Genomic DNA, 13,923 nt, shown 5'->3' with positions numbered 1-13,923 from the left:
TAGATTTATATCTTTGCCATTTATTTTTTAAAATCTTATTCAAAATATTAAATAATAGTTTCAGATATGAAAAAAATTACTGCAATAAAATGGTTCAGGGGTGTTTCCATTGTGCTTCCCTTCCTTATTAGGAAAGTACACTCTCCGCCCAAGAGGCGGGATGGAAGGCCTTCTTCCAGCTCTACAGAAAGCGCAAGCCCACTGGCTCCCCCGGGCCCTGCTTAACATATCTTAGGGCTATGTTTTCTAAAAAGCTGTAGTTAACACTTGTAAGTTAACCATGGTTCAAATCACATATTTACATACTGATCAATTCTTTATGATAGAAAGACAAACATAAATGAAATATAGTAAATAATTTCCAGTTGCCATAAAAAAACAAAGAAAAGAAAACAAGTGTGGGGGGAAAAAAGGTCATTGTACACAAATATCCTTTATGTATACAAACAATTTCATTCAGGTATAATTTTAATTTGAAAGACCTACATACAGTATTATTTAAGTGATAATGGCCCATAAGATTTATTCAAATTCACTGTAAAATAATAAACGAAGTAAACAAATCTGATACAACTTTAAACTCTGCCCATTGCTTGAAACCTTGGAGGAACCCATGCTATAATCAATTGCTAACTAAAAGTAATTGTACATGTATTTAACATTTTACCAGTTTCTACTTCTAAATTTAATATAGTAATTCCAACCAAAAAAATAGTATCTCTGTAACATTTTATCTATGTCCACTGCAAGCTGCAGAGTCTCTGTTGCCAAGATTTCTTGACACATTTAATGTTTTACCTAAAATTGTGGTCAGATTGAGCAATATCGTTATCCTAAATTATGTTTAAATTATCTAAAAATATCCAAAGCAGTTTTCTTGGAAGAAAAAAAAATACTACTCAAATCCAAAGCATTATCACACATGTCCTTGTACATTACAGTTTGGGAACACAAAAAAATGTGTGGATAAAAAATAGTATTTGAATGGCAGAGAATGAATGTGAGTCAGCAGTAACAGATATGTTAGAACTTAGTTACAAGTTTGGGATCTTTTGAAAGTAGCATCACTAATCCTTCCAAAAGAAGCGTAATAAATCTAAAACAATAAAAACTAACAGTGTAAATATAAGATAATGCTTAACTCACATTTTGGACACCTGATTAAATGCAGCTCTAAAAGTACAGATAAAAAATTATATACTCGTTTGTGACATTTAATTTCCAAAGCACCAAGGCAAAAGAGAGACCCACCTCTCATTTAAGTACCAATTGCCTATGGCAAACATCTGCACAATGTCATATAAAAAGTCAAGCAAATAAAATTACATAATAAGCAAATTCAAATCACAGTGCTTTAGAAAATATAATCATTGGTAATCTTCAAAGAAGGCATTGCCTCATTAACATTCTGATCTAGGCGATGGTATTCCACTGTTTTGGAACAAAGGCCATCACGCCATTTCCTGCTTTGAACCAGAAGAAATATCTGGAAAACAAAAGTAATTAAATAGGCAAAAGAGAAAACAGAGAATATGGTAAACATTTTTACAAGTGAAATATCTCTCTTCTAGGTTTCTAAATATAAAACACAAAATATCAACAACAAAAAAAACCTATTTTAGGCCGAGGCAGGCAAATCACTTGAGCTCAGGAGTTCAAGACCGGCCTGGGTAATATGGTGAAACCCCATCTCTACAAAAAATATAAAACTATCCAGGCATGGAGGCGCTTGTCTGTAGTCCCAGCTACTCAGGAGGCTAAGGTGGGAGGATCTCTTAAGCCCAGGAGGCAGAGATCACAGTAAGCCGTGACAGCACCACAGCACTCCAGCCTGGGTGACAAAGCAAGACCCTGTCTCAAAAAAAAAAAAAAAAAAAAAAAAAAAAGCTATTTTGCTTTCCATCTTGTAAACAAGGCTAAACAGTGCTTCTCGAATTTCAATATACACAGGAAGAGCCCAGGAATCTACTTGTTTAACAAATCCCTTAGATGTTCATAATAGAGATGGCCAAACACTAAACAGTGGGATATAATATCAGCAGCACTCAAGGTTCTGTCTACCCATAAACACTTACAAAGCTAGCAATATATCACTAAATACAAATAACCAGAACAGTTGGTTGGTTTGCTTTTTTGTGAACTATTATTAGATTCACCAATTCTCAAAGCTGGAAGGCATTTTGAAATTATCAGGTCCAGTTTCACTATTTGTCAGGTAAGGAAATCGGGGCCCCGAAGGGGAAGGTGGCTTTCAGGGTTACAAAGCAAGTTACAATAAAGTCAAGAACTGAAACTTCCTGACCAGTAAGTATTAAAAAAGGAATTGTGTGTTTAATCTCCCTTTAAGTATTTTAAAAGGCTTAACTATTCAGCTCTGGGACTGTTCAGTGCCGACATGTACCCTCACACTCAATGTGATGTATCCTGTCCTAAAGGTATCTCTGTGCCTCATGTAACCCAGCAAACCGGTAACAGCACAGAAATGCTCGTCACAATATTATTTCTGAACCAAAAATTGTAAACCATGAATCCATTATGTTTTTAGCCAGGCACAGTGGCTCACGCCTATAATCCCAACTACTTGGGAGGCTGAAGTGGGAGGATTATTTGAGGCCAGGAGTTCACCAGCGTGAACAACATAGCAAGATCCTGTCTCAAAAAATAATAATAATAATGTTTTTAAAGAATATTAAGGATATGGAAAATGCTCATGATTGGTCAGGTAAAATTCAAGACATAAAACTCTATGAGATAGGCGGGGTGCGGTGGCTCCCGCCTATAATCCCAGCACTTTGGGAGGCTGGAGTGGGTGGATCACTTGAGGCCAGGAGTTCGAGACCAGCCTGGCCAACACGGCAAAATCCCGTCTCTACTGAAAATACAAAAATTAGCCAGGCGTAGTGGCCCACGCCTGTAGTCCCAGTTACTCAAGAGGCTGAGGCACGAAAATTGCTTGAACCTGGGTGAACCTGGGAGGTGGAGGTTGCAGTGAGCCAAGATCGCACCACTGCACTCCAGCCCGGGAGACAAAGTGAGACTCTGTCTCCAAAAAAAAAAAAAAAAAAAAACACTGTGAGATAATATTCATTAAAAATTATAACATACACCTATATGTATAAATTATGTGAACATTTATAGACCAGAAATACACCAAAATGTTAATAATGCTGAGAAGTAGTTTAAATTTTCTTTTCTAAACTCTTGTTTTCTCAATTCCCTAAAATAAACATGTAACACTTTATAACCAGAAAAAAAAATTAAAAGATCATTAAGTTCAGTATTAATAAATTAAAAGACAAGTATTAACACTTTCTCCACAAGTATTCCTACTGAAGTAATGATGCCAAATTAAGACATAAACCCTTAAAAAAAAAATCACTGGGCTTTAGTATTGCTCATTAAGAAATAGGACTATTTCCTTTTTTAGAAGTACATACATTCAAGCATTCTGTCTGCAGTGTGTTAAAATACACAACAGATTTACATGCTGATTAGACATCTCAATATTTTACTATGAATTTAAACTTCACTAAAAAAAAGGAAAGAGGGCTGGGCATGGTGGCTCATGTCTATAATCCCAACACTTTGGGAGGCCAAGGCAGGAGGATTGCTTGAGCCTGGGAGTTCAAGACCAGCCTGGGCAACATAGCAAGACCTCGTCTCTACAAATAATAATAATTTTTAAAAATTTAATTTAATAATTTTTAAAAATTAGTCGGGTGTGGTAGTGTGCATCTGTAGTCCCACCTACTCGAGAGGCTGAGGCAAGAGAATTACTTAAGCCTAGCAGGTGGAGGCTCCAGTGAGCTGTGATTGTGCTACTGTACTCCAGCTTGGGTACAGAGTGAAACCCACTACACTTTTTCTTGCAAAAAAAAAGAAAGAACCGTGAATCATCAAAAGCATTATGACTGAAATAAAGGGCTAAAAAAAATCCCAAACTTACCTTCCTTTTGTTGTGATATGTAATGTAAACAACAGCAATGCAAAAAGCAAAAATAATAAGATGAAAAAAGAAATGGCTGTCTTCCTCTTCTATATTTGAGGATGGCATCTTAAAAGATTTCACTGACTGTTCAATTTCCATGTAACCCCTGTTTTCTTCCAAGGTGTCATCAGACTCGTCGTCGTCCCTGGGGCCCATGGTCCAGTCATAGTCTGGTTCTCCGTAATCGCCATTGTCTAGAGTGTCTTTGGCTGTGGATGGAGAACTGTTCAGCATGAGAAGATCCTCCTCCTCTATACTAGGATCTTCATTGTTATCAGCTTCCTCTTGAGACAGGGTAGTAGGCGAGGGATGAGGGGCCACAGATGCTCCTCCACTTTTCTCGGTACTCGTTGTGGGAGGGAGGGTGGTACTGATTTGGGAAAGAGAAGGTTTGGTTTGGTTTTCATGTGTTAAAGCATTCATATTTGGGGTAGAAATATCTGAGTTGAGTACAGTTGGGCTCGGCGAATCAGTCCGTGATACAACTGAAACAAAGAATATTAAACTGAAATCTCCAACTTTATCTCCACCAAGCTAAAAGCATATTTACCCAAATTTTACACTAAGCATTTCTCTCTGCTAAATTCCTATAACTTTCTCGAAAACTAGTTATTAAGTCTCAATAGCCAGCAATCAGTTACATTTCTTCTTAGTCAGTAATTCTTCAGATAACTGCTTTGCTAGATACTAACAACTTAAGCAGCATAAAAGACCTACTGCATTATACAGCCTGCCACCAAAAGAAAAGAAAAAGGTCTGACTTTAGGTCACGGTGGTAAAGTCCACATACATCGCCCATCCCCTCTGTTTTCATTTCATAAAGGGTGTGGACTTCAGTTATCTTGCCCAGACTCTACCTGATCCCTAGAACAGAACAGTAAGTGGCTGATTCTCACTCAAGTAGGTCCAAGAAAAGATATGGAGTTTGGACCTAAATACTTTCAACACAATATAACAAATTCAGAGGAAGCTAAAAGCAAGCTGTAGACAGTAATTCTAAGTGATACTTGAACTAGAGGACTCCCTCTCCTAAATTTAAAAAAAAAAAAAAAAAAAAAAAAGAAGGATCTTTACAAAGAAGAAAAAACTTCTAAAGGAGAAGCATCCGAACCTGGATGCTTCTCCTTTAAGTATTTTAAAAGGCTTAACTATTCAGCTCTGGGACTATTCAGTGCCAACATGTACCCTCACACTCAATGTGATGTATCTTGTCCTATAGATGTCTCTTGTGCCTCATGTAACCCAGCAAACCGGTAACAGCACAGAAATGCTCATCACAATATTATTTCTGAACCAAAAATTGTAAACCATGAATCCATTATGTTTTTAGCCAGGCACAGTGGCTCACACCTATAATCCCTGAGAGCTAAGGGACAACTAGACTATTTTAAAGATGGGGGAAGGCATGTAGGTATGGGAAATGTCACCAAATACACACACATTCTTATTTCCCTGTGCTGCTACCTACTCAGCACAGTTTACTAAAAGTAAAATTCTTTACGTAAGAAGAATTCTTATTATTATTCTATCAAGAAGAGTCAACAGAGGAAGAGTCAACAGAGGAAGATTCAACAGAGGAATCCCTGTCTCTAATTTATAATCTAAGGTAGTATCTGTTGAAGAACTTCAAGAATCTCTACTACACTGAAAAAAAAAAAAAAAAGAAAAAACAAAGAAAAAAAAAAAAAACCTCTGTCATGTGAGATCTAAACATATTCAGACTATATATATATTTGTTTCTTTGTTTGTTTGTTTTGAGACAGAGTGTTGCTCTGTCGCCCAGGCTGGAGTGCAGCGGCCCAAACTCGGCTCACTGCAAGCTCCGCCTCCCGGGTTCACGCCATTCTCCTGTCTCAGCCTCCCGAGTAGCTAGGACTACACACGCCCGACACCATGCCCGGCTAATTTTTTGTATTTTTTGTGGAGACGGGGTTTTACAGTGTTGGCCAGGCTGGTCTCGATCTCCTGACCTCGTGATCCGCCCGCCTCGGCCTCCCAAAGTGCTGGGATTACAAGTGTGAGCCACCGTCCTCGGCCTCAGACAATATTTTAAAGTCTATCACATTAAACTAAAATATTTTATAGGTGTAAGATTAAACCAAGTCATTCTAGTGCTTTCACAAACATGTGCATTCACACAAGTTAACGATCCAACAGACAACCCTTTCTTCATGTGAATACACTGTGGTTTGTGTATCACAGTTGACATCTATTTTGTGTAGAAAAAAAAGAAATAGCTGGTGTCAGTTGTAATGAACAGAGGATCTCAGAAAAATAATGTAGTAAGTTAGTAAACAACAACAGCAAAAAAAAAAAAAAAAAAAAAAAAAAACCGGCCAGGCGCGGTGGCTCACGCCTGTAATCCTAACACTTTAGGAGTTCAAGGTGGGAGGATCACGAGGTCAGGAGATCAAGACCATTCCTGGCTAACATGGTGAAACCCTGTCTCTACTTAAAAATACAAAAAATTAGCCGGGCGTGGTGGTGGGCGCCTGTAGTCCCAGCTACTCCAGAGGTTGAGGCAGGAGAATGGCGTGACCCCGGGAGGCGGAGCTTGCAGTCAGCCCAGACAGCGCCACTGCACTCCAGCCTGGGTGACAGAGCAAAACTCCGTCTCAAAAAAACAAAACAAAACAAACAAACAAACAAAAAAAACCCCAATAAATTAGTAAAACTCTTCCCCTCCCCCCCTTTTTTTTTTTTTTTGACAGGGTCTCACTTTGTTGCCCAGACTGAAATGCAGCAGCACAAACATAGCTCACTGTAGCCTCGACCTCCTGGGTTCAAGCCCCCCATGTAGCTGGGACCACAGGTACATGCCACCCTGCCCAGCTTTTTTTATTTTTCATATATTTGTCCAATGTTACATGCAATTTTTTTCTTTTTTTTTTTTTTTGAGACAGAATCTCGCCATGTTGCCCAGGCTGGTCTTGAATTCCAGGGCTCAAGAAATCCTCCCCCCTTGGCCTCCCAAAGTGCTGGGATTACAGTAAAACTCTTAAAACATTTTCAATAATTGAGTTCCTTGAAATTTTTTACTGAAGAAAAGAGAAATAAACAGGACCTACAACTGAGTACATTACTCAGAAAACTACTAACAGGAATTTCTGAAAATAATTTTTGCATTTATCACTTCAACTTAGTTATAATTCAGGAATTTATGAATTATTATTTTCTGATACATTTAATTTTCCTGCCAAAGTACAAAAAACATGTTTTAAAATAAAATTTAAAACTGAAATAACTGAGAGCCAACTAACTAAACTTTTAAAAGAACAGTTTTGCTACGGGTGAGCACCTTTAAAGGACACACGCTGCTAGGAGAGGAATGATTATAAAGAAATTTCCACCACGCAGTACAGAATTCACAGTCATCAGCAAATCCCTTCTTTCACCCTTCACTTTCTTGTTATTACTGAAACCTGACTCTCCCTTAAGGACACATTTTCCCTTCAGCCCGTTTAAGTAATAGCTGTTTTTTCTCCCACATCCTTGTACCACTGAGTCTCGAGGAGGCACAGCTCTCCTCCTCATTGCCCTTTTCAGACTATTCTCCTATTCTCCTCCCTAAATGCCTCCAGCTTTGATTCTCTTATCTTAAGCTATCATCCACTAACTTACTTTCATCCACCAACTCCAAGGTCATGGCCCCTAATTCTTAATGATCTTTAGCTCCTGGCTCTAGAATTCACTCTATCTAAGAAAAGTACTCCTGCCTTGATTTCAAAATCTTTGACCTCCTCTCTTCTCATGACCTAACCCTCCTCTTTACCTCAGCCACTCACTCCCAGAGTCATTATCTATTATCACAACTCTTCCATAATCTCAATTTCTTGAATTCTACTTGCTGACATGACCTCCTATCCTTCCAGTTCATTCCTGGTATTCTCAATCCATCAACACCTCCAACCCTCTGATCTTCATTCCTTTACGGTCACCACCAAACCTTGCCCAATACACTCTCTTATCTCTTTATTCAGATTCAATTCTGTGTCAGCTATTATAATTGCTTTATAATCACTCTCTTACATCCATCGTCAATTCCCTTCCCCTTTGTCCACTTTGACCCATTCACTTGGTGAGACTACACTCATCCCTATTTATTAATAAATCAAACTCTCTGAATACTCACATCTGCACCCAACAGCTGAACATGGCTGGAAAAAATATACAACCATGCCACTGTTTTCATTTCATTTTCAATTCAACACCAAAGATTCAGGTATACGTTTAAAGTTGTTGGCAATTAAAATTGCTGGCAATTATATTTTCCTAGTCCACTTACCCTTCTAGTCTCTTAGGACACCAGTCACATTTTCCTCTATCCACAAACTTCAAATGTCTTCTCTGTTACCCTCATTTTCAACTGATGACATCAATTCCTAACTTTTCTGAGAAAAATTAAAAGAACTTCCAAGAACTACCAGAATTCTAGACTCATAAATCCAACCACCTACTTGACATCGCCTCTTGGATGTTTGACATTGACATTAATATGTTCAAAATGAATTCTGGCTGGCTTTCAGGAAGACAAACACACTCTTCCTTATTTCTCCCACTAATAACAACGAAAAGCTCTGGACATTATGTATAAAATAACACAAGAACACTCTGAAAGTTGGAAAGAACTGGGTAGAACCATTAGAGACCTCAGGATATGTGAAACAACATGGTGGTGACTTCCTTGGGTTTTTCTTTTTATTTCATATATCCCTCGTTAAAGACAAAAAATAAAATGGCAGACTTCATCCCTAACATATCCACAGTGCATTAAATATAAATGACCTAAATACATCAGTTAAAAAACAGAGATTGGCAGACTCAACTATATGATATCCATAGAAAGTTTATTTTATTTTATTTTATTTTATTTTATTTTATTTTATTTTTTGAAACGGAGTCTCGCTCTATCGCCCAGGCTGGAGTGCAGTGGCCGGATCCCGGCTCACTGCAAGCTCTGCCTCCCGGGTTTACGCCGTTCTCCTGCCTCAGCCTCCCGAGTAGCTGGGACTACAGGCGCCTGCCACCTCGCCCGGCTAGTTTTTTTGTATTTTTTTAGTAGAGACAGGGTTTCACCGTGTTAGCCAGGATGGTCTCAATCTCCTGACCTCGTGATCCACCCGCCTCGGCCTCCCAAAGTGCTGGGATTACAGGCTTGAGCCACCGTGCCCGGCCTTTATTATTTTTTTGAGACAGGGTCTCACTTTGTCAACCAGGCCGAAGTGCAGTGGCACAAACACATTTATAGCAGCTTTATTCTTAATAGCCAAAAACTGTAAACAATCAGGCATCCTTCAACAGATAAATAAACAGTGTAGTCTATCTATACCATAGAATATTACTCAGCAATGTAAAGGAACAAACGACCAGGACCAGTGGCTCACACCTGTAATCTGGGCACTTTGGGAGGCTGAGGTGGGTGGATCACAAGGTCAGGAGTTCGAGACTAGCCTGGCCAACATGGTGAAACCTCGTCTCTACTAAAAATACAAAAATTAGCCGGGTGTGGTGGTGTGCACCTATAATCCCAGCTACTCAGGAGGCTGAGACAGGAGAACTGCTTGAATCCAAGAGGCAGAGGTTGCAGTGAGCCGAGATAGCGCTACTGCACTCCAGCCTGGGCGACAGAGCAAGACTCTGTGTCAAATAATAATAATAACAATAAAAATTTTAAAAATTAAATTTAAATTTTAAAAGGAACAAACTATTGACACATGCAACAACCTAGGTGGATCTTCAGAGAATTATGCTGAGTGAAAAGAGTCAATCCCAAAAGTTACAGACTGTATGATTCCATTTATGTAAGATTCTCAAAATTACCAACTTATACAAATGGATAATTTGTGGTTGCCAGGAGTTCAGGAAGGGTGAGGTAGGAGGAAAGTGGGGTGGCTTTGTAAGGGCAATCTGAGATACCCTTATGGTGATGGTAATGCCCCGTATTTTGACTGTACCAACGTTAATATCCTGGTCGTGATATTGCACTATTGTTTTGAAAGATGTTACTATTAGGAAAACTGGGTAGGGGATATGCAGGATCTCTATATTATTTCTTACAACTGCAAGTGAATCTATAATTATCTCAAAATAAAAAGTTTAAATAAATTCCTATGACCCACTCAAAAAACAAAAAAAGACTTGTTCTACCTAGTCTCCATCTCGATTAATGGCAACTACATCTTTCTAGTTACTAAAACTAAAAACCTTGGAGTTGTCATTTTTTTAACATCCCACATCCAATCTGTTATTCTAACAAATGCAGCATTTAAGGGCTTTTCACCCTCCACTGCTCCTGCCTGGTCCAAGTAACCGTTATCTCACATGGATTATTACAATAGCCTCCTAATTAATCTGCCTGCTTCCACCCTAACCTCTACTGTCTATACTCAACACAGCAGCCAGAGTCATTCTGTAAAAACCAAATGTTACTCCTGTACTTAAGACCCTCCAGGGCCATCCATTTCTCTCAAAAGGGAAAGTTTTCATAATAGCCTTCAAGATCCTACATGATCTGGCCCCCATTACCTCACTCTCATTATCTTACTAATCTCCCTAACAGTTCTATCCCCATTACCTACTTAATAGATAGCAGACACTCAATATTTATTAAATATGCTCTTGACTCAACTCTCACCATAAATCTTACCACAAATCCCACACCACATCCCACATAGTATCTATGCACCTACTGCACTCCCTCAAGAGGCCATCCCATGGTTCCCAGCAAAACGCCACTCATTCTTCTAAGGATACCTCCAATATCACCCTATTCATTGTTTAACTTCCTCGAACTCCTCTCCTTCACATCAGAGAAGTTGATTAAGTCAGATATAAAGAGTATTCAGAACAAAGGTACAACTCTGACTTTATGGATTTAACTGTTGACCTTCTACAAGCATATAAATAAGACTTCTAAATCTTCCCTTTCCTAATTGATAGTTGAAGTTTGACGTTTTAAAAATACAGCTTAGGCCGGACACGGTGGCTCACACCTGTAACCCCAGCACTTTGGGAGGCCGAGGCAGGCGGATCGCTTAAGCTCAGGAGTTCAAGACCATCCCGGCCAACATGGCAAAACCCTATCTCTACAAAAATACAAAAATTAGCTGGGCACGGTGGCAAGCACCTGTGGTCCCAGCTATTCAGGGGGCTGAAGTGGGAGCACTGCTTGAGCCCAGGAAGCAGAGGTTGCAGTGGGCCAAGTTTGTGCCACTGCACTCCAGCCTCGGCAACAGAGCAAAACCATGTCTCAAACAAACAAAAAAGGCCAGGCACGGTGGCTCAGGCCTGTAATCCCAGCACTATGGGAGGCCAAAGCGGGCAGATCACGAGGTCAGGAGATGGAGACCATCCTGGCTAACATGATGAAACCCCGTCTCTACTAAAAATACAAAACTAGCCAGGTGTGGCATACACCTGTAGTCCCAGCTACTCAGGAGGCTGAGGCAGGAGAATCACTTGAACCCGGGAAGTGGAGGTTGCAATGAGCCGAGATTGTGCCACTGCACTCCAGCCTGGCAACAGACTCAAAAAAAAACACCTTTCTAAATTTCATTCTCCCCTTCCACTGGTCCGTTTTTAAAAACTGCCCTAAAATAAAACTATATCAGCATTTATTAAACTTAAGAATGTAGAGGACCCCCAAGAACTCATTCACACAATGGTTTGAGAAACAACGCCTTAAAAATGAAATGCATTATACATTAAGTTTAGGTGATCATCTGGGGACAATATAATGGCAAATGTAGAGAAGCAGGCATTTTTGAAATGGCATGACCAAGAGTTAATCACCCAGTGAGCTGAACTGCTTATGTTAATTTTTCAGACTTTATCAAAACAAAAACATAAAACAAAAATTCTTACAGACTGACAAGCATATAACCAAGCACTGACATTTTTTAAAACCTAATATAGAACAAACTTAAATAAATCTAATGTAGTTTACAATCTACTTTTGTAAAGTCACTTGAAATTTGGAACTCAACACATTCTAGACTAATTTTCTTACTATAGGAATGACTACTTTGAAATTATAAGGTATATTTACAAAAAATACTTATATCCCAAGCTACACTAGTGCAGTGGAGCTGCTCGCTTATTAAAACCATGTATGTTCGTTTTCATTTAGGTTCTTTCCAGGACAGAATCATTTGAATTTATGACATTTTAAACTGGTATATGTAAAGACTTAATTTAAAAGATAAAGATTCTCTAAAATGACTCAGTATAGTTAGAACAATATTTATAGGTCTCTAACAAATAAAAGCAAAGACTAAAGGACACTTAACACTCCCCATTCTGCCTCACTGCTTGCCCAATTTTCAACCACCTCTTAGGGGAAAAAAGCTGTTTCTGAAACTACAGTTGCCAGATATATACCCCTTAAGCATTCCAGCAGGAAATATAAACGTCTGTGTTTTATTTTTCTTAGATGATTAAATGGCCAAAACAATTAAGCTACTTAAGTTCTTTAGGAATGGAAACATCTGCATCAACCAGGGAAATCCTCATTACATTTCACTAATGATGAAAGGGCCTTGGGAAATGGACAGCAGTCCTTCCTCAGAGACTGCAAAGACTTCTGAGAGGGTGTCCAGTTAGCAACACTGAAATGTTGCTGAGGAAACATAGGTATGTACCCACAGTACTGTAGCAGAGGAATGTAGGGCTGGACAGGTCCTGTGGCAAGAAAGAAAACACTATACCAGGTCATACTGTTTTGCAGCTGAAAATTCAGCTTTTAGGGAGAAACGCAGGATTGTGTCTTGGCCTGAAACAAAAATGGAACTACTAAACAAAATACCGTTTAATCCTTACAAGTTCTTATTAGTGGATTTTTCCCACCAAGTATCAGACACTGGTTTACAGATTTCCTAATTTCTCAATAAAAGCCTTCAATCTCTTGATTTCGCCATACAACATTTGCAAGAAATGAAAATTTTTATCAATCAAATCCTACAGATTCAATAAAATGAGGCAGGGTTATCCTGGTTAACCCAGAACACAGGGAAGAGGAATCATGATCTCCCTTGTCCCCAAACTCCTCTCCACCTCCCAGGCCTTCAGAGGCCCAACGGCCCAGTACTCTGAATCTTTATCAAACACCAGAACCTCCCAGGCCTCAAATATGCACCAGTACCCGAAGACAGCTCTTTCCCTTTCACTTTCCCTCTCGGAAATATTCCATTGGCTCAGTTCAGTCACTGGATTACTGCCCCTGCCCGCCTCGGTCTTTACCACTGACCTCTCCCATTCTGGAAAATCCCCACCTTTCCTTGGTCCTGCAAGATTCCCGAGTCCCCCAATCTCAGGACCCTTTCCAGACACCACATCCCCAGACCCGGCCATCTCCTCAGCTCCTGTCACTACTCTCTCTTCTAGAGTCTCCTAACTTTCCGATCCAAGAAATTTTGGAGACCCCACCACTGCCATTCCTTGTGGCAGCCCATTCTTCAACGATCTCTAGGCGCCAACACCACTCCTCCCTTCCCGCCCATCTACACATCCTGCTCCCTGCTCCCAGGGTCCCTGCATCTCTCAGGGACCCCACTGCTCAGGCCCTTTGGAGACCCTACCACCTTGGACCCCTTCAGACACCATACTCTCCTTTCTCAGGCCCGCGGAGACCCTGCCCCAACCAGACACTGCTCCTGACACTCGGAAGTGCCCTTTCCCTGGCCCAGCCTGTCTCCTGGACTGCCCCCGAGCCCTCCCAGCCTTGCTAAGCCCGCACGGCCGCCGCGCCCCCTTTACCACTGGATAGAGCAGCGGACACAAGCAGGAGCGCCAAGACCAGCGGCCGCGCCAACCCCGCAAGGGCTTGGATGGCCGACCCGGGCAGCAGTTTCGCTTGTTCTGACCCCCTCATCCTCTTCAGGACGACAGCGGCCATAACGGACTCGGCTGGGAGCCTGCGCTGTTGCTAGGCTTTACGC

At 40.2% G+C, this 13,923-nt stretch overlaps 1 protein-coding gene across 1 annotated transcript; it reads right to left on the bottom strand.

Moving 5' to 3' along the window:
- Positions 1–13,922, bottom strand: C6H5orf15 (chromosome 6 C5orf15 homolog). The gene is made up of 3 exons (XM_011716591.2): positions 13,742–13,922; positions 3,947–4,473; positions 1–1,486 (listed from the first exon to the last, which is right to left on the bottom strand). Exons 1-3 carry the CDS (start codon positions 13,878–13,880, stop codon positions 1,355–1,357), a joined length of 798 nt encoding a protein of 265 aa, XP_011714893.1. The 5' UTR covers positions 13,881–13,922; the 3' UTR covers positions 1–1,354.
- Position 13,923: the final 1 nt, after the last annotated feature.

The sequence above is a fragment of the Macaca nemestrina genome, chromosome 6 (genome assembly GCF_043159975.1).
Source record: "Macaca nemestrina isolate mMacNem1 chromosome 6, mMacNem.hap1, whole genome shotgun sequence".
NCBI lineage: Eukaryota > Metazoa > Chordata > Mammalia > Primates > Cercopithecidae > Macaca > Macaca nemestrina.
The sequence above is the reverse complement of the archived record's forward strand: the minus strand, read 5'-3'. Positions and strand labels throughout refer to the sequence as shown.